General features: G+C 41.4%; 1 protein-coding gene across 2 annotated transcripts in view; it reads right to left on the reverse strand.

Moving 5' to 3' along the window:
* The window catches only part of DENND5B (DENN domain containing 5B), a 113548-nt gene that overhangs the window by 44457 nt on the left and 46759 nt on the right, over positions 1–22332 (reverse strand). For both annotated transcript variants that reach the window (XM_027726588.2, XM_027726590.2), the window contains 2 exons: positions 17284–17393; positions 11446–12112 (listed from right to left, as the gene is read on the reverse strand). In XM_027726588.2, coding sequence (XP_027582389.2) covers positions 11446–12112; positions 17284–17393 — 777 coding nt within the window. The remainder of the gene's footprint in view (positions 1–11445; positions 12113–17283; positions 17394–22332) is intronic.

Here is a 22332-nt window from a genome sequence, read left to right on the forward strand (position 1 = left end):
TATTTCAGAATTTTGGTAAGAGCAAATTATTTCTTAAATATCCAGCTGGCATGATGGAATACCACAACCTATTTATTAATATAAATAAGGGAATACATTGAGAACAATATTTAAAAATATATAAATAAATAAATCACACATTAGTATTAAAGATATCACCCTTACAGCAAATCTCAAACTGCAGACAATCCATCTGGAAACAGGTAAAGACCCCTGGGTCTTGTAAGCTGCTGGTGAACGTGAAGCCAGATGACCAGATGTTTGCTTCTACCTCATCTTACAGCAGCTTCTGAATTAACAAAAACTCCCCCTAAATTTTGCACAACGTGAAAGTACTTAACCCCAAATTCCTTAGGAATCTTAGCTGATCATGAAGAAGCAGTGCATCTCATTTAAGGGTAGTGGTTAAAGGCAGGAACACCAAAATGCAAGGTTGTGACAAGAGGGGGAGTCAGTTCTCATTCCCACTCTGGGCCTCTGCCACTTGTGAAAGCTGCTCTTCACTATTTGCAAAAAGAATTGCTCCCCTCAGCTTCAGTGCATGGTATGTCATCAATAACCAGCAGAGTGGTAAAAGGGACGTGTCCTCCATGGCTGTATCCAAAATCAAGTCTCATCAGTGCCAGGCTGTATCCAAAATCAAGTCTCATCAGTGCCAGTCTCACAAGCTTTGGCTTGAGCATCCAAAAGACTTTCTCTCTCACCAAGGCCAGACCCAGATCCTTGGTAACACTTGAATTGCTGCCCATCTCTCCTGATCCCTCTGCCCCACTCCAGAAAATTAAAGATACATGTATGAACACTCTGGTTTGGAGTCAGGTAAGAAGGCTTTTTTCCTATAGCCCCACTGACTGCTTTTGCCTGGAGAGAAACCCAGCCTGGCCCTTCCCGTTTCCTGAACAAGCAAGCCAGACACCCTGGAAAACGTCAACAACAGCAAAAGCGCTGTCATCTGACACTGCTCAGCTATTAGGAGGTCACTGGGAAGATACACTTGAATAAATATGCAAATTAGAACAACAAATTGCATAACCCATTCTCCTTGCTAGCACTTCTCTGTGGAAAACCAGCCTCGATCTGCAGAAGGTCAGTCAGCAGGGCAAAAACATTTTTCATCTTGTCTTACCAACAGCTATTCACTCAGTCTTTAAAATTATTTCATGCATGCAAGTCAGTCTCAAGGTTACACCTCAAAATCACTCCCAGCTACAGATCAGCCATTTATGAATCCCTCCCCATGCTGCAATGGTCTATAATTATACATTTCCATTCGCTGTCTTGTTGAGGAGCACGTATACAAACCCAACTTACAGTACCTACTGGCGAAGCTTAGGAGTCTCATAACATTTCATAACTCTGTAAGCTTTAAAGGTTAAAAAAAAAAATAAAATACAGAAAGTAGCATGTCTTAGTGTGCATGAGAATTTCAAAGTCCCTTCTGATCCACGTAGCCACATGAAGTAACAGGTTTTGACAGCAAAGGTGCAAGTATCTTCTAGAATAAGGGCATTCAGCTCAGGAAATGCATGCTCACTATTCTCTGGTGCTACTGATAACATTTAACATGGTCACTAGCACTAATTTTGTAATCAATTTACTATGAGGAAATCTGTTTAAAAAAAACCCCACCAAAACAAACAGCCAAAAAACAACTAGTGATGACCAAATTATTAGGCTAATTGTTACCATCTATCAATGCTTGTCAGTGATTAGCACAGGTAATCAGTTCAGTTTTGGCTGAAGTTCCCAGGTTCCTCCAGAAATATAAAAAAAACTGGAAATGATTATTTTGATATCTGTTCAAAGAAGTCATAAACTCTAGTTACTTTTTATGTTCTTTCAAGCCTGTAGAAGGTTAGACACCTATCCTGTAAGGCCTGAAGCGTTTTTTTTTTTTTTGATGGTGAGGTCTTGTACCAATCATCACTTGTGGAAAGTTTACATGGTTACTGAGGAAAACCTGGAAACAAAGGATTACTCCATTTTCTCAAACCAGAGACAGAAAAAGAGGAGGCAGAACAGAAAAAAAAACAACCAAAAAAATGCCCAAAACTCCAACCAAACAAAAAACCCAAGGGAAATGGAAGTGAATGGAAAAAACAGGGTTTGTGTAGACTCAGTGTGCTTGTGTAAAGGGAGAGAGTGTTTCCAGATTCTATCCCACATCACTACTACACTTTGATAACAATCTCCAACTTCACGACAAGTTTTGCCAATTATTTTATGAATTACAGGTAGGAAAACTATTCTCTGATCCTACTCCAACCCATTCACCTGTCATCAAGAAACATTTAGAAAAAGATACAAAAAGTAAAAACATTTTCTAGGTGATAGCCACAGAAGGTCACAAACTCAGAGTGATGAATGGCTCAAATCCAGGCAGTTTCCTGAGATCTGTGAAACAAATCCTTTCCTCTTCTTGGGGCTCACCCACCTGATGGGGTGCACAGCACACTGGTGCAGCGAAAGGCCCTGCCATGCCAACAAGGAAGGTTACTGCCTGACTGCTTTAAATGCGTGAACAGAAAGTCACAGCCCACGGTGATGGCCCACAGCAGCAGCTGCTGCCACCAGAGGAAAGATCTGACCCACACAAAATCATCCCTGGGTACGGAAATTAATAGTGGACAGTTGAGACCTAAGCCCAGGGCAGTGCCTGCCTTCTCTTTGCTGTGCAGCTCAGGACAGTGGAGAAAGGACCCAAAAGATCCTGAGGCTTGCCAAGTGTCCCAAACAGTGGATGTGTTTCTCTAAAGCATGCAGATGGGCTCTGAGCTTTAAATTTCTCCTGCCCTGGATCTCCTTTCCGTCTAATTGCTCCATCTCTCTTACATGCATCACATACATTACACTGTCAGTGATTGTCCTCCTGTCCTCAGCACTGGTGAGGTCACACCTCTAGTGCTGTGTTTGGTTTTGTCCTCTCACTACAGAAAAGACATTGAGGTGCTGGAGCATGTCCAGAGAAGGGCAATAAAGCTGGTGAAGGGTCTGGAACACAAGTCCTATGAAAAGCAGATGAAGAAACTGGGGGGTTTTAGCCCTGAGAAAATGAGGCTTAAGGGAGACTTTCTCACTCTCTACAACTACCTGAAACGAGACTGTGGTAAGGTGGGGGTCGGTCTATTCTCCCACGTAATAAGCAATAGAACAAGAGGAAATGGCCCCCAGTTGTGCCTGTGGAGATTTAGATTGGATATTAGGAAACATTTCTTCACTGGGAGGGTTGCCAAGCAGGGAAGGGGTTGAGTCACTGTCCCTGGAGGCACCTAAAAGACATGTAAATGCGGCACTTAGAGATATGATTTAGTGGTGGACTTGGCAGTGTTACGTTTATGGTTGGACTTGATGATTTTAAAGGTCTTTTCCAATCAAAATTATTCTACGATTCTTCACGTTCAGAGTTAAATCTCTAATTTGTTCACAGAACACTTTCCAAAAGAAACTGCTCAAGGAGGATAATCCCAGGGCAAAGTGGTCCCAGGGGCTTCTATTGCAACTGCTGCCTCCTAACAGCTGCTTAAGCTGGATTTGGCGCAGCATTGTCTCTCACACTTAACCTTCTCCCTGAGTGAAGAAGAGGGCAAAACAGTCAAGTTAAAAGAGCCTGGATCAAACTGCCTTTTCTGGTATCATCTGCTGGGGGCGCTCAGCCAAGTCCCTGTATCTCAATTCCCTGTGCAGGACATGTAACTGCAGCAGGGACCTGCTCCACCACAGGCTGCCAGTTCTGCACGAGCACCACACTCCAGCCATGCTTTACAAAGTCTGGTAATATTCATATCTCTCATAAAATACAATGTAGTGCTTAAAATGCAAATCCTGAGACATTCCTGTATAATTATGAATCGCTGTTTTCTGCTGGAGATGGAAATGGTTTCAACGTCTGAACATAAATGTGTTTCTGAAAGAGGACAAAATTTGACAATTATTTGTCTTGATGTTGATTGTCCACAACACAATAACAGGAAAATAACTAATCAGCACAGTATTACAACAGATACTGTGCATGCAGAAATATCTATCTCAAAGAGCTTGAAGTTCAAACAGAGGCAGTGACTGAGAAAACAAAACAAAATAATCTTCCTTGCATTTTACAGGCTCTATAGAAGCTCTGAGATGTTAAACAATTCACAAAGCTCAACATAAAAATTACTTTTCCTGCTACAGAGGAGTCCGATATTTCAAAATCCTTCCAATGCTGCAGCAAAGCAGAACCAAGATCCTTCTAAAGGGAAATGAGATATCAGTGTTTTCCCTGTCAAAACAACTAAGATCTCATTCAGGTGCTACTTCCAAAACAGGTTCAAATCTTTGGTCATAATCAAACAGAAGAGAATCTCACCTGCGACCATCCCAGCAAATGCCCAACCACAGGAATTTTGTATATAGGGCATGTGTAAGAGCACACATGCTCATTCAAACCAGAAACGGCATTCCTGCTGTGATCAGTACACGTTCCAGTTTCAACACCCCCCTCCTTCCCAATGAAAGAACAACTTGACAGTATTCCAACTCTCTGTTCCTGTAACCTACCAAAGGTATGGCAGGAAGCCTACTGCAGAGCTGGAGTCACAGCCTGGATCCTCTAAATCCAGTCCGATGCTTTAAAAATAGACTGTGCTTCTTTCCTTTCCTTTTAAAGTCCCGCTTTACATACAGTTTAAAAGCACTTGGAAGTGTTTGAGACGATGAGTTAGCTGGACACCAGTTCCCTTCCTCTACTGCTTTTTGAACATGCATGAAGTATAACTGCAGCTTTGCAAACCTATGTATTTAAATATGTATCCTGGAAGATGGTAATCGGATGATGTTCTCAAAGAGTACCTTATCAAAATGCACAAAACAATTCTAAGCAATACTTTTAAATAAAACAAAGCAACAACAGAGAGAAAAAAAAATCATCAATGAACCTTAATGCATAAGGCTGTACAGGCTTTAAAAAATTCTTGTGACCAATAGTTTTTCAACATGCTACCCCTTCAGTCAAAGTATTATAAGCAATTGCTGTTCAACTGCTTTTTTTTTGGTAACAAGATATGAATTAGATGAGCCAGGAAAAACTGGAAAATAAAAATGAGTATTTTGCTTTGAGCTCTGAGCATGAGTCAGGAACGGCACATAACTGCTATGAGACCTATCTTGGGGCTTGGTACCTTCAGATCTCTGATGTTTATATATAGCCTAGTGCAGATGAAAAACAAAATCTGAAATTCACATCTGAGACAAAAATTGTTTATGAAAGCAAAGGTTTTCAAATCAGATCTCAGCAGCTTCACAGAAGCAGCACATATAAGGGCTGCAGACATCAAAGCACCCTGGAAGCTTCCACCTTTCATCTGCTTTGTATACTGGCAGCTGTGATGAGCGGCAAGCCAGTCCAGGTGATTTTCAAGAGATGTTCAGATAAAAAGCACAGAAGTGGTTCAGGAAATGTTTATTCACTATACAAATCACCTTGTAGCAGTGCTGCATTCAGGGACCTTGGGCAGATGCAGTGACATGGGGTTGTAACCAGCAGCCTGTCCTGGGGAAGCGCCCTATGGCACTTTAGTGCCCTTCACCCCCAGTGGAAGAGTGGATTTACCAGCAAGTGACACAGCACGAGTTACTCGACAACAGCAGAGTGGCATTTTATGCAAATATCAAAATACATTTTATGCAAATATCAAAATACATATTTTCTTAAACAGAATGGTCAAGATGGGCCTGCGTCTAATTGCCTGAAGTAAGAATTAGCCTCTCAGACAGGGGATCAGCTCTGCCCACAGGGAAACATCCCAAGGCCAATATTCACCAAAGCCAGTTCTTACCCTTTTCCCTCATTGGCAAATGTATAATGTAAAAAAAAATCCCATTTCTACTTCAATGAATTTCCATTTATACGATTTATCCGTGTCACAGCCTGCCATTAATGGTTTAGCATAAATTAGTTTATGATTAAGAGCCACCTTAAGAATTAGCTCCCATTACCAGCATGGTTAAGTCTCTGAGAGGAGGGTGAAAGTCCATGACGAGGCTGACAAGGTGCCAGCAGGACACATGAGGATGCTCCTGAAGACACAGGGAGCCCCTTGCTTGTCCCTGCAGCTGCTGGGGCACAGCAGGCTCCCAGCAGGTAGTGAGGTGGTGGAGAGGACACAGAGCCCAGCAGGGAACAACTTTGCTCAAGACCACTTTTGACTGCCATGATATTTATCTGGCATTTGCCATAACTAGAATGAAAAGGCCTAATTTAACTTTCTTCCCCTCATTCTTAAAAGGAAAAGAGGTTTCATCATGGAAAATAATGAGATTCAATTAATGAGGTGGTGGAGCGTGTGTGCATGCATAGCGTTAAAAGCAGTGACCCAATCTTCCTTTACAGCTCATTGTGAACAAAAACGGGAGTGGAATTGCAGTACAGACCTGTACTAGCTCCTTTTCCTTATTTCCAGATGCCTTAAAACCTTGAATTTTCAGGTCGTATTGACTTTGGCTAACAGAATCGATCAACTTGTAATTAAAAAACAGTTTTGTCTTTTCACCTGAGTTAAAAAGGAAGAGTATAATTCATTCTCTGATTATTCTATCCAGTTACTTGTCTCCTTTCCAGAGGAACATGTACTGTGGCCTCCTCTGAGCGTGGTGTTCTTGAGGCCCTAATCCCAGGTCTCCTTCACAGCACAGACAGATTTTCACAGAATAACAGAATATGCTGAGTTGGAAGAGACTCATGTAAATTGTTCTCTGCAATAACTTCCCATTGAATTTGATGAATACTAGTGTGGAGGGCAACTATTAAAACAAGGAGCAGAAGAGCAAAGGTTTTCTACATAGCTATTTGGTGTAAAAGTGCTTTAAAAGAGAGACACATCATGTGTATATTAGTTTTTAAAAATCTCCCCCAAAACAGACTTCATAAGAAAGATCTTTCAGACACTACCTTTTTCTAGGCAATGACTTTATATATGCATAGTCATTTGTATTATAATTTCTAAGATTAAAAAAAAAAAGGCAAATAATATTTCAATCTCGGAGAAGCAATTACTCAAGCCCTTGGAAAAACAACTTGGAAAATGCTCAAAAATATAATGAGTAGAAACAGTCTAAGCTCTAAGAAGTTTATCTTTGTCTCATCCACACGTTCCCTCTCGTGCTTTAATCCCTGGAAAGGCAGACATACAAAATGGATTGCTGAGGTTTCTGCAGAGCTTACAGTTTAATTCATCTCTCTCCAGCAGAAGTCTCACGCCAGTGGTGTTTTGTTACTGATCCTTCAGAAATTGTAGCTGCTATTGCAGAGTGGACATAACAAGACCCTTACATCTGTGTGGTCTTACTGGAAAGCTGTGCTCTGAATAAAAAAAGGGGCACTTGCAAGAGCATTGGAAAGACTGCAACCCCAAGAATTGCCGGGAAAAAAATTTCTAATCTCTCTCCTTGGTTTTCAAAGCCCCAGTGTTAAAATCTGTCCCTATTTAATCTTAAAAGTGTTCTTTACATGCAGAGAGATGTAACCTGAAGACATCGGAGTTCAGCTTCCAATGCTTTCAGGTGCAGCTTTTTATATCACCTTTGCAGATCAAAGCTGGCACTTAGAGCAGTCTATTACATCTACCCACCAACAGTGGTTTTGATTAACTCCCTGGAAGTCCACACTGTCTCCATGAACAGTAAGGGCTGATCTTTTCAGTCTCGTCATTGGGGTGCAAGCACAGATCTCTGCCAGTCAGCCAGCTGTGTCACTTTGTTCCGTGTTTTGCCTTAATGCTGCCACAGCACCATTTGCAGCTCCCAAGAAGCACAGACATTTAAAAGATTCAGACTGAAATGCTTTGGTCAGAGTGGCTTTTGCCCCAGAAAGATACAGATACCTACATTATTAGTTCCCAAACTGTAGTTTGTAAAGCCACAGGGAGAGCTCTGTAGCACCAGGCTGCTTTAAAGTATAAACTGTAAACTTGAGGATTAAGGTAGTTGTCTGCAGTCCAAAATGCAGCTTAAAAAATGAGCTCATCATTCTTTCATGTCAGTTTGTCCAACCTTCTGCTTGACCACCACAGCTGTAAATTGAAGTTACAGTTCACTACAATCCCTGCATTTTCCCAAGTGATGGGATACCACTCACCTGTAAAACACCACGAACAATGCAACTAGATACCCAAAGCTGACTGCAGCAGCCATGGTACAAACAGTTACCTGTCCTGTCCCTACTGCAGAGCTGTGCCAGACATTCTTGTATCATGCTGGGAAAATATTCAGGGCAAGCTGGGTAAAGCCACCCAACACCCTCACCTCTTCATTTAGTTAGCTGCCTTTGTTCAGGCTGCTGGAAACATTATGCCTCAGCTACAGGGTTAAAAATAAACTTTTTCATCATCAGCTCCTGGTTCCCTCGAGAAAAGCCACTCCAGAAAAGCCAGTACAGCCCCTGTGCAACCTTCCTACCAGCTGTTATCACCAACTAGACTCACTGTATGGTCAGGGTTGTGCACCCAATTATATTTTCAATCAACTTTCCAAAATAACTATTTATTCTTTAAAAGAATAACAAAATTTTTGGTAAGACTGAATGAAAAGCTTCCTTCCAACAGGGCTAGGAGAACCACTAAAAAGTCAGCTTCCATTTCCCACACATGTTATTAGCAGCTCTCCCACTGAAATAGTTTGGTGAACTAAAGCAGGTTTTGGTCCAGTGCTCTGATTTCTTGAGTATTAGCAGTAAGTCAGTGAATTCTGATTTGGGTAAATAATGCTGTCTTGCTTGAGATTGCAACCAGTGGATGCAAGACCATCTCCTACTAATTGCTTGTTGAGTTTGGGAAGGTCACGAGAAGGCCAGGCTACTGGAAACACAATCCAATGAGTCCATCCTCTTTAAAGCAGGAAGGGAAGGAAGGATGAACTTGCAAAATCCCTCTCTCATTCTTTATTTTGGAACAAGAGATATGTAAGCCAAAAACTCTTCCTCTTTTGCCTTGAAAGAACTTGGGAGTTAAGAAAGTGTTTTTCCCCAGTGGATCTCAAAGCTTAGAGAGATTTCAGGGGTGTCTAGGCTGGTTACATCTCAAATAGGAAAGTAGCTGCTGTTTTCTCTTTCAGGAATTGCAAGACTGACATTTAAAAGAAGCCACAGTGCACAATTAGCCAAGTACTCAGCTGTCAGCATATGCCAAAACTGAGGCTTTGCACTTGCCCTCCACTCCACACTCCTCACCTCTGGGAACTGGCATTATGATGCTATTTACATAATCACAGAATTTCCCTAATACAACTGTACACTTTCCCCCATGCACCATTAAGTTGTGCCTATAATAAATAGGGAAGTAAAGGTCATGTCAAGGACATCCCTAGATTCACAAATTATAGAGGGAGAGAGAAAAAAAAAGTAATCTGTGTTTTGGAGGGTGGAAAGGATTACTTCTCATTATCTCATTTTTGTTTAAAAAAAAAAACCTACAGAGAAAACAAAAAATGAGTAAACCCTTAAATTATAGACAGTAATTGGAAGAATACATTTTTCTAACTTCTGGTGGCACTGAAAATTGAGTCAAAATTATTTAGTGTGTATTTTGTATCTGTCTGAAGGACTGTTACAAAAGTAACACATACACAGGTTGCTCTCTACATGTACAAAATATTAAAATACAACCTGACAAGCACATTTTTGCTAATACTACTACCTTAGAGGGGAAAAAAAAAATCAGTTTTCAGTGAGTCCATTAACAAGGACCAGGGTGGGATCAACTAAAAGGGATGGGTGGCGAAGCATTTTATTGGTGGTGCTATTTAATGTCAAATCCCAGTGTAAAGTGACAAAGGCAGCACAATTCAAACGAAGAAGAAAGGAGGTAAGTGCACACACACACATAGGAGCAGAAGGGAGTGGAAAAGGAGCCTAATCAAAACTAACAGCAGGATTTCAGCTCATACTTCAAACTGAGAGCAGATAAACCCCTTCATTTTCAGTTCTTGCAAGCAAACCCCTGGAGCTCATGTGGAGAAGAGCTCTGCAAAGAACTAGAAATCTTTTGAATTCCATCATTTGCAGAGGAACTACACTCTTTCCACCTCCCTGAACACTTTTTTTGCCCATTCTCAGTCATTTAGTTATTAGCATTACCATTACATACTTACTGACCTTTTCTTTTCCATGACAAACACAAGCATTCCCTTTTGAAGCCTGAAGGTTCACTACCTGTACTCATTTTAGATGACTTCCCATCCTCTCTCCTCTCTCCATTTCAAGCTGTGTGTTGCTTGAGCCACATCTCTTGAGAAGCCTAGGTATTCAGCACCTTTTCCTCTTTTCAATAAAAGGTATGTATATCTCCTGGCTTCATGTTTTTCATTCTAGTCTCATGAAACCAGCCCTCTCAACACCCCAAAAATTTTTCCCTGAGGCACTGTTTCCTAGTTTAGGGTCAGCATTACAGATGCCATTGGAAAACCCAAATAATATGAACAGGGATCCAGTGAGACTTGGAGGAATCTCCAAAAACTCTGAGCATCCCTTTGAAAGCCAGTAGGAAACTTGAATTTGACATGTTTGGGCACTCCGGTGCATTGAAACATTTGCAGCACTTACTTTTAGCACCTGAATATCCCCAGGGATAGACCCACAGCAACCAATATTGTACAGGAAACAGGGTGTAAAACCTCAGAGTATTCCCAGCGCTAAGTCGGGATTCCCCAAACCTGTAGCAGAGTTTTGCACTATTGCAGAAATACACAACCATAAGAGAAAAGGTACAGACCAGATTTTCAAAAGATTACTGGCACACTTCAACTGCACAGGCTCTGTGCAAGCAACTTCTGCCAGTGTCGCCAGCCTTGGCCAACTGCAATCTTAAGTGTCTCAAAAAGAAGTACCAGCATCCTTGTCAGCAAAGGTCCCAAACAGCAGGACTACGAAGGGATGACCTGTAACACTACTCAGTTTCAACCCAGCATTACATCTTCAGCCTCCAAGTGCTAAAAAACTCCCAGCATTTTAACCAGAACATATCCAACACACAGGAGGGAGGAAATTTCACCCAAGGTCAGTATGCTGCTGAAATTTGAAAAACAAAGTAGCAAGAGTGTCTTCAAGATGTATTACACTTTCTGCTGGTATTCTTGTGGAAGAAAGGATTTGTCTCACGCTGTCTTGCAGCATGATCAAGGGCAGTGTATGGATAATAATCAAATTAATTCTACTGCTAGCTTTCACAAGTGATAAATACAACGCACAATTAAACAAGCGGCACCAAGACTGCCTGGAGGAAACAATTATTTAGTGCTTTCATTAGGACAGACTCACTTCTCTCACATTTTTTCTTTCCATTCTCACGTTTCACAAATCCCCTAAAGATCAATGTTAGCTCCACATAACATTAAATTATTGTATCTCCTGTGGCTGCAGCTGCCCAGGAACTGCCCGACGGAAACAGACCCAACATGCACCGCCGGACAAGCGCCCACCTTGTGAGTACAGAAGGATCTGCATCTCCAGAAGAACGCAGGTGAAAACCTGGACCAGGTTCTCCAGGCCCAGCAGCTCGAAGACCTCCCGCAGCGGGTAGTCAGAGAGCGGCAGCTCGTTGGGCCCGGGCCTCTGGCAAATGATGGGCTCATAAACCCCATAAAACTTGAGCGACCTCCCCGGGGGCGGCAGGGGCACCTCGTAGAGGATGTTGTGGATGTAGCTCTCCAGGGGCAGCGGCGGCGGCTGCTGGGAGGTCACTGCCTTATAAAGCTGGATCAGGAACTTCTTGCAGGCTTGCATGAAGGGCAGGGGGGTGATGAGGCATATGCACTTGGAGACGTACAGCGTGTCTCTGCTGATGTCGTAGGAGTTGTACCGCTGGAGCTTGGCGAGGGACGTGGCGTCGCCCTCGTCGATGCTGCTGGCCAGGGAGTCCATGCTGCACGAGGAGGAGGCACAGACACTGCTGTACTGCTCTGCATTGTGCATCTGGTACAGTGTTTGCATGGCCGTGCAGATCTGCTTGCTCGTGACCTCCTCGTAGAACGTGAGCACAAACCCATACGTACGAGAGCCGTCCTCTCTGGTGATGATGAACGAGTGGAGCTGTGGATCCCTGTTATCTGCCTGCGTCCTGAAGGACAGCCCTTTGGGCATACACAGCTAAGAAAAGAGAGAAGAAATAGACATAGTTATCTGAGCTACAATTTTATTTGGTTATTTTTGCTGTATAGGCACATTCTTTTTATCCGCTGCATCACAACAAGCCATTTATTATTAAACATAATCCCCCTGAAAAGTATTCAAGAACAAACAGTCTGAAACTGATGCTACTTAAAAGAAGAGGTAGACACGACTGAAGAAAGGAAAACACCCTTCAAAATTACCCATCTATTAAGTCATTATGAGCCATTTTCGTTACTTTCTGAAATTATTTTCACTGCTGAATAGTCTTTGTGTCGTTTACTTAAGCATCATATAAAAACATCCAGTTTTGTTCTCATTTCCATATATCATGCCCACAGTGCTCTAAAATCAGAGAGCCAAGGAAGCATCTTATACCACTGAATTAAAATTAAACAGACTTCTTAAAATTCTTTGATCTTCCCTAATTTTATGGAAAAAAACCTCAACAAACCAAACCCCAAATGACTGGCAGCTATTAAGCTACTACATTTACTTTCTTCTTTAAGTGCTACAAAATAGCTTAGATTGGAAAAAAAGGGTGTGGGAGGGGATGGGGAGGGAAACACCCAAAATCTATGACAGCCTCCTTTTTGATTTACCACTCAGCAAAATCCTTTGCAGTGATTCTACTACACTGGGTGTTTCTCTGAAACATGGTCCTGGTGATAACTGGAGGCATTTTTCCAGACATTCCTCGGGAATGCTATCAGCCATCTAATACAAAATATCAAACATCCAGCAAAACTTGTTTAAATGTGCATCAGCAGGAAACTCTTCATGTTCTAGCTAAATCAGTATGTTAATAAACGAAGAACTAAAGCTGCCTTTGTACCATCCAACTGAAGAAATAAAAAAGAAAGAAGAGAGGGAGAGCCTTCAAAGTGTTCCTCCTTTTCCAAAAGGCAACAGCTGAAGTCACCTTTCCCAAGGGATGTGAACCTACACACAACTGTGTGTATCCCCTACTGCCTCACCTTGACCCGGAGTAAATCCTTCTGATGGTAGAAGAGGTCAAGAGAAATAATCATATACTTTCAGGCACATCCTACCCTGAACTTCTGCAGTGCACCTTGCACAGGCCACTTGAAAATCTGATTAAGCTGCTACCAGCCCAGCTGGGATTCAGGCAAGTGGTCCAGACTCACTTCACAACAGGCTATCAGGCCCCTAAATTATCTAGGACAACTCTTATGTATTGCTCAAAAAGGTAATGTATAGGGAAATAAGTAGCATAGAGCTAGCAAAAGAATTTAATTCAACTGATGGGGTTTGCTGATACAAACCATGAAACTGCAGCTTGAACCATTTTTAAACAGCAGCCACATTTTCATTCAAAAGCTTTATAGCTTTTATTGAGGCGTTAACAGTAGTGCCATGGTTAAGGCTTCTCCAATAAAGAAGCAGTAAAAAATCCTTGTTTCACACTTTATTTAAATTTATTCTGCCCAATAAATATCTCTCTTCACCTCATTTTTTTGACAGGCTTGCTTAATAAAAATTTATTTCTAGAATGCAGGCTTTCAATGGTGGCTATAAGCCTTATCAAAGCCAAGCAGGCTGAAATCACAGGTTTAAATCTTAATGCTATCAAAGATTATATTTTTCTTCACTCTACAGAAAAATACCTGCATAAGCAAATTATATATATGGCTAAGATCAAAAACAGATAAGCATCAGGGAAATTCAGACCAGCTGAGACAGTTTCAGAAGCCTTTTAAGTAAATTTCCTCCAAGACTTAATTATTATTCCCTTGTCCTTTATATACTGGGTATATACACACAAAGGGATAGTCATCTATTAAGTTTCAGCCACAGCTTGACATATGTAGAATAACAACATTTTAAGACCCTGGCTGCAAACCCTGGCACAGAGACTGTTGCTGTTGTTAGACCTACAAGAGGACATGGGAGAAAGCAGAGAAGGAAAGAAAGGAGATGGGAAGCACCAAGGCAGGAAGAACAACCAGGAGACACTTAAGAAGCTGAGATCAAAAGGAAGAGCCTGCAGTCATTTACCAGCAATACAGAAAGCTTTGAATTTGCGGTTCATGCACGAAAACTTTCATCTTAGGGCCTTGGACATCAATCACTTCCCATCTCATCTGTGTCACACATGCCACAGAAGAGTGTTGGGGAAGAGTGGCTTGGGATGTGCTAAGGGGGGTGAAATCTTTGCCTGCTGGTGTGAAGCTGACTGGCTAACAGTGAGAAGGCAGTCAGTCACCTGTACTGCATCTTTGTACAAACACTGAAAACTGTCCAAGGTTACTGATCAAAGGACAGGATTTTGGTTTCCAGAGCACTTTACTATTTACATTTAAACGTATTCATCAGCAGAAAAATGTGGAATTAAATCGTATTTGCAATAAGGCTTATAACCAAGATGGTTTGTAAAAATAAAAGGAAGCTGCACCGAGACAGTTAAAAAGGTATCAACTAATCCATAACCTGTCTCTAGAAGTCATGAGTAGGAGATATCCTTTCCCTAAACACAGAGGCAGGACACAGACACTGTAACCCTCCCCTTCTTCTTCTCCTGGATATCATCCCTTCCAGATATTTCTGAAGCAAAGGTCCCCTCTGGACCACTGCCCACTAGCGCTGGTTCATCTCTTCTCCATTAGATCCTCCATTTCACTTTTTAAGCTTCTATATATTTCTCACATTCACAACGTGCAGAGGCAGCAAGCTCCATACCCAAATTGCACTGTGGGTGAGGGGGTGGAGAGAAAGATGCTTTTGTTTGTGTTAAAGCCTGATCCTTCAAATTACACCAGGGAACCTTAGATTCTTTTATTTCAGTACATGAGACGTTAAGCAGATAATGCCTCCTTGGAGTTCAGAAATACAGGCAAAGATTTATATAACTTGATGAATCAGAGGGCTAAATAGGAGGCTTGTTTCCTAAAAATTCCAGTTTCCCCTCTACTGATAACTTAGGTTTGCTACAACACATCACTTGCAGAGTGGCCACAGAAGATAGCATGTGAGGCTAGGCAGGGATAATCACAAAAAGCAGTGGGGGGAAAGAAACACTTCCCTATTAAAGAGAACTCTGTACTTTGATACATACTTTGAAAGTGAGAGAAAACATGACTTTTAGGCAGCTTGATTGCTTGGAAGTTCAGGGGGTTATTTTTAAAGCAATAGGATGGTTCCAGAAGGCAATTGAAATTCCTTAAGCATCCAGCAAAGCCAGAGTTCTCACAAGTTAACCTTCAAGGATTTATGCATTTTCTTCTCTGAGGAAAATTGCTTCTGGAAGCTCACATAAAGCAAACACATAGGCAGAACTAATACAGCAAGGCAAGATCAGAAAGGCCAATAATTGCCTCAAGGGATTCTGTGGAGGTGGATATTACTTTAAATGATGCTTCAGATCAAAACAATAAAGAAGTTTTCCAAAAGATGATTTAAAATATCATTAAATACTGCTGCTGTTAGTAAATGTTTTTTTTTTCCTCCAAGACACATTGCAAATGAAAGATGTGTTCTTCAGCTGTTTGATTTTAGTTAAATGAAGCTCAGTTCAATTATTTTATTTTAATAGGTCTCTTGCTGGTTTTAGCATTCCATTTTTATCTGATACTATGACTACATTTCAGGAATATTAGACATTTTCAACTGTAATGTGAGAGACAAATAATGCAGCAATTCCAGCTGCTATATTCCTGCTGCACAACCCCTATCACTTCTCCTAACATCCCCAATTCAAAGGCAGAACTAAAAGGCATAAATAGCCTTGGCAGTTGAATTATTACCATCTTAACTGCTGATGAAGCATCGTTCAGAGTCCTTCGTGACTTCTGTATAAGCGAAGTGATGTGGAGACCTGCCCAAATACCACACCATCTCCATCAGTGCACATTTGGAAGCAGAGGACAGAAATCCCCAGCTGTCAGCAGGCAGAGGGAGTGACTGGGCTCATCTCTGCCTTTCTGTGCACGTGCAGTGCCACAGTATCAGTTCTGTGTCACTGCTACTTCCAGCTCCTGTATTTCCATGTTAAATATTTGGCACAGTGCTTAAAAAGAGAATTCAGTGAAAACTGAGATGAACTTCAGACTTCTACATCTTCATGATTGCAGGGAAGTTACAAATGCATTTTTGTGTTTGCAAAAGCCATTTTATTGTGGGGTTTATCTATTTCTCACCTCTCTATCTCCTGGGTGAGGGCCAGGAGATTCTCCTGACTTCATACCTGCACCATACAACGCGATCAGTTCTGTTTTGTAGCTAGTATGCAGTCCTACCCTCTGCAAATGCAAAGAACATCTAAACTAGACTGGGGGGGGAAAGGGGCTCCCTAATTTTCCAATATTGAGTTAGATCCAATACACACTTTTAAAAATAGCAAGAAGTTGGTTGCTTTTAAGTTATAAAACAAATAGCATTTTCTGTACTGGGAAGCTCAAATACCAGTAATCTGTTGTCAGGTTATATTCCTAACAAGTGCTTTGCTGATTTTCAAAACATCCTTTGAATATCAGCTCTTCAGAAAAATTCCCAGTGGATCACCAGTCTTTCAACTGCCACTGCCCCTCCTACAATAACTGTTTTTTTCTCCCTTCCCAGTCCATGGGACTTAGCACCATAGATCCCCACATCAAACTGAGCTGACAGGAAAGAGATGTACCAAAGATGCACTGATGCAGAGGTGTCATTAAAAGTGATGACCCAGCAACAGCTGTGATTAAGGTAAGTTCCAGTTTCTGCATAAAGATTCCTCTTTCCCTTGCTATATGCAGAAACACAAGGTGTTTTGTACCCAAAAATTTCACTGGGATATTAATATATCTTAAAAATTCCTTGTTTTGCCTCCCGTGGGTATGTATCCTGGGTAACCACACCCCTTCTCACCCAGTCACTGGGACGGTGGTTAGATCTATTCCATCATGGAGTAGACTTAAAACTACAACTAAAAAGGGAAATTCAGTGTTTTACTTTTGCTGCGCCTGAAAGTATCCTGTATTTTCACAATACCTCCTCCTCTACAGCTTTTCGACCAGCACACCCAGTGGGTGCTCTTAGTCCCAGCAGAAGCACCTCGTTCATCACATCACAAGGGCTGGTTATGAACAACCCAGGAACTGCTTAAGAGTTGAAATTGTCAGGTAACACCTTGAGAAGAGAGTTTCTCTACCTACCATGTTGACGGCATCCTGGTCAAAGGGGTTCCACTCGATGTTCTGAGGGTAATGGGCCAAAACTTTGGACTTGAAGGTTCTTCTTAAGGGACTCTGGTCAAAATTCTCTCCTGCAAAAAATGAAGAAATAATGACTTGTCACAGTAGTGTGGCTTCAGAGGGAGCTCACTTGGGCAGTTTTCTTTTGTTTTTCTTTTTTTTTTTTCCTTTTTTCTTTTTTTTTGTGAAATCTGAAGGGCATTTTCACTTCCAACAGAGGTACTACTCTTAAAAGAGAAACAGAAAAGATGTACATTCCGTCTGATCTTACCCTCCTTCCCACAAAATCTTACAAACCAGCTTCCAGCTTAGTATTTACAGCATGGAAATATATTGTCAAGAGAAAAATGACTGCTGGGATTTTATAGAAAAAGATCCTGAAATGAACTGAATTCTTGATCTTCCCCTATAGCTTGAATACCTAGAGGTGGCTTTATTGAAATAGCACTTCCCCTCAAGTTTGTTGGAAACTGTCTTAAGGTCAACAAAAAAATATGAGCACCTCTTGGCTATTATAAATTATTCAAGGATTCATTATAGATGATCTTTTTTATATCACAAGTCCTGTGTGAAAATTAAACATTTATTTTTTTCTACATCAAATTTCAAGGGCAGACATTTTCCACACAAAGAATCCAGCAAATGCAAAGAGGAAGATCGAAATTAGACTTCAAGCAGAAATGCATCCAGTTATCAGCATACAAATACTGTATTTCACAGTGATATTTTTAATGGAGTTTCCCCCACTGGATTGCCTACAGTATGCAAAGAGAGCCATCAAAACAAGAAGTTAAAGTCTATTAATTAAATCACCATCTACTACACTTTTTTCAGGTATCAGGTTACTAATTCCAGTGTTCTTGCTTTAAAAACTACAAGTGTATCTTTTCTATTCATTTGCTTTCTGAGAGAGATGCACGGGATAGTGCCTTGGGTTCATAATGTGGAAAGTTTTCCACCAACCCTTGCTTTGCACTCAAAAGCTCCCTCTGGGACTTACCTAAGTATTTCTCAAAATATGTTACTGAAATAGAATTGGATTTCTTTTCTTTACAAAAGAATATTATTTCTCGTTATACTTAAAGAGAGAACCAATATTTCGCTAATGTTTTTAATGAGAGGTTATTTTGGATTAAAAAATAGTCAATTGCTTGGTGCGTTCTAAAGGCAATCCCCCACTCCTGAGGTCACTAACGCCTCTCTGAAGGCAACATGGACCACAGGTGTATAACTTGTGTTTGCTGAGTTACATACAACAGCTAACCCTTCGTGCAGTGAGCAGCCTGTGAGGTGTTGCAAAATTCACCGTTCGGGAGTTACTCGAAGGTTTCTGAGGCTGCATCCACTCGGCACGTTCCCTTTGCTCCTTGCAAAGCACAGTCTACACAATCATTTGTCTCAGAGTGAATTGATTCAAGGAACTTTCTGTACAAACTGACATGTGAAAGCAGAGCTTTTTGGTTTTTTTTCACCTGGCAGAGCTTAGGGTCTGGAGGTAATTGCGGGGAACACGAGGTAACGGAGAAAAACACAGTGGCAGTTCACAAGGTAAAAATTATCAGGACAAAGTTTCAGGAGGGTTGAAAACCATTTTTGTATGAAACCCTTAGCACACCTTCAATGCAGAGGGCAGAAGCTGCACCGTGTCTCGGGGATCACAGTGGCAGGGCCAGTGCAGCAGCACCTGCACAACAGAGGCAGGTGGAGGAAGAGGAGGCAGAGGTCAGGCATTTCTTACACCAACACCAGCTGCCTGTTTGGTCAGGAAGGGGAAGCAGAGGCTTATGCCGGAGTTTCCCTCCACCAGGATGCATGTAGGTGGATGGAAATTCCTCAAGACACATGTGTCAGTGGTGCTGGGATTGCATCTCACCCTGCTGTGAGAGCCACTGCACCAAGCTCAGGAACCCAGCAGAGCAGAGCAAACCAGCTCTTCCAACGGCACTCACATTCAAATGCATTCAGAGGGTTTAAAATCTTTTTCTTCCCGAGTAATCTCTATGATTTTAAAGATACGGTTATTTTTATACAATGGATCATTTTGAACACAGGATTTAGACACATTGCAGCACTGTGGTGAAATCACCATACCTGGAAGTGTTCAAAAAAAACCATGTGGATGTGGCACTTGGGGACATGGTTTAGTAGTACCAAGGCAGTGCCGGGTTAACAGTTGGATTCGATGATCTTAAAGGTCTTTTCCAACCTTAATGATCCTATGATTATTTTTCTTCTAGCCCTACACCTGTCTCACTTGGTTTTGGTGGGTAACCATGTGGGGAGAAAAGCAAATAAGCTTCAACAAGGTTGTTTTGGGCTGGGGAGGAGAAAAAGCCTGAGATGATGCAACGCTGCAGCTGTATTTCCTGGGGAAGGAAATGGTAAGGTGAGGAGTGGATGAGGGGACTGGGGAGATCTTCTCACTCTGTACAACTGCCTCAAAGGAGGTGGTTGTGAGGTGGGGGTCAGATTCTTCTCTCAGGTAACAAGTGACAGGACCAAAGGAAACGGCCTCAAGTTGCATCAGGGGAGGTTTATACTGAATATCAGGAAAAATTTAGGGTTATTAAGCATTGGAATGTGCTGCTGAGGGAAGTGGTTGAGTCACCATCCCTGGAGGCATCTACAAGACATGCAGACGTGGCACTTAGGGACATGGTTTAGTGGTGGACTTGGCAGTGCTGGGTTAATGGTTGGAGTCAGTGATCTTAGAGGTCTTTTCCAAACCAAATGATTCTATGATTCCACATGAGGAGCTCTGGTAGGTGAAAGCAGCCTGCTTCTGGAATTGCTCAAGGCAAACCACAAATCCAGCAAAAGTGTATGCATCACTGAAATAAAGAAAACTGAAGTTATTAGCTAAATTAGATCAAATTCAGAAACATGAAGACCCTCTCCATGCTCAGCTACAAAGTCAGATTGAAATACCAAAAAACAGAGACCATTACTCTACTGCAGAACATGGCAGTAGAATAATCTCTTATTTTGGTCTAAAAGTTCTTTGCAGAGGCATTAGAGATAAAGATAAAATGCCACCCACCAATTCCTAAAGCTTCACAAAATAAAGATCCCAACAACCAACATCAGCAAAAATTCTCTCTCCGGGTATGTACTTAAACATACTCAGCAACATTTTTAATTCTTAGTATCAACCATAATTAATGTGCTTGCATAATCAAACAAATATGGATGAGGTTATTGCCTAATTAGATCTTCAAGAATTCTCACATCTGACAGAGTTTACCTGGCAGAAAAGCAGATATTTCATGCTAAATTTGTTTGGTTGCTTCTACTAAAATTTAGAAGAACTGGATGACTTCATTAAGTTCTCCACTACTGACAGCAAATGATTGCTGGAGTCCAAATTTCTTTAAAGTCTTCCTTTTCCATAACACAAAAACATTACTGTAACCTAGTGGATGGATGCTAATTGGGTAATTTGCATGCTTCAGAGGTCCTCATCACTTTTGCAGTTCATCACTTGAGCCCTTCACAGGTTCTTTGGGGGCCATTGTTCCACTCTGCATCACATAGATGTTGTAAAAAAACACCTTTTGCTTGAAAAATTAATTTCCAAGTTAGACCAAAAACTACATCACTGGGGATGCAAGAGCAGTGGAAGGCCCTGATATCTTGCTGTTCTTATTATTTAACATCCTTCATCTCATTTTTCCTATAAACCACCCCCCTCCCCCAACCTGGGGGGCAATACTCTGGAGCATCTAGAACCAGTGGAGAAAAACAAGACGTATTTGCCAATAAACCACTGTAATAATGATAAAATGAGGGTTTCAGTCAGCTTTTGGAAGTGACCAATAATTTGTATGCTGCTGAAGATATCTGTGCAGTTGTTTAGATGACAGATAGGTCTAAAATGTTTTGGTTATGAAGCACAAGCATTGCTTTAAGAAATCCAGCTTCCAAAAACTAGCAGCTACAATGTTCTAATAGGGTGACAACATGGATTCATTTTATCCAGGAAAGTAAATGGCACAAACAACTTACCTTTGCAGAGTCTCTGCAGTGTTTGCATTTTACTACTCCGGTGGTTTAAAAAAATATAAATTAAATGTAAAACACACATAGAGAAAACATGATTTTCTCAGTGATCACAAAACAAAAGAGAAAAAAAGCCAAGAACCCACACCGCAGTGAATCAATCAGTCATTAGCTCAAAAGAACTCAGCATTGCACCCCCCATACAAAGTTACCTCCCAGAAAGTCAAACAGGGTAAGCTTTTAGAGGAGACACACAATTTAGGAAAGAAACAGTATGAGGATAGGACAGGAAGCAGCCAGCATGTCAGGGTGAAATGGCATCGTTTGGCCAAACTAGCAGGAAACCCCCCAACTCTCACTGAAATGAGATGAGAGACAAGGACCACGACAGCCAGCCCCACACTGACAAGCAGCTGGAAGAGAACCACAGGGAGCAAAACCTTCTTGGCAAACAGGAGGAAAGGGATCTGGACCAAAGGGTACCTGACAGTATCAGCTCTGAGCCTTGGTAGTTCTGAACTACTGAGCCACACGTGGCAAGTAGAATTTACTTAGCTGTTATTCTAGACAAACAGTGAATTTTCATTAAATCTACTATGTGCTTTTAAGTGCTTGCTTACTAACTTCCCAAACAGGATTAGCAAGGTACATTAAAAATGAAGCAAGTATCAAATGTGAATTGAATCCGTATACTAAAATATTAATGGGCAGATAACAGTACTGTGAATGCAGACAGAAACATCTTATTTGGTGTGTGGTGCCCATTCATGCAAACAACACAACTCACAGGGTAAGCTGCCCCTCAGAGGCAAATTAAAAAATTGGGTTTGAATAGAAGCCTTTTGCTCTCCAGATATTTTAAAAAAATATTCAAGTACTTTTCAATATTGTGTAAAATGTGTCACACTCCATTTCCATTTCAATTGGACACTACATCCTATGTAACTGTACTCTTCACGACTTCTGCCTTCCCTTTAAGGCACTGGTTTTTAAAGGAACATTTAGTTTCAA

Source organism: Pipra filicauda, unplaced genomic scaffold (assembly GCF_003945595.2).
Source record: "Pipra filicauda isolate LSUMZ 115617 unplaced genomic scaffold, ASM394559v2 scaffold2_size9829703_pilon, whole genome shotgun sequence".
In the NCBI taxonomy this organism is placed as follows: Eukaryota; Metazoa; Chordata; class Aves; order Passeriformes; family Pipridae; genus Pipra; species Pipra filicauda.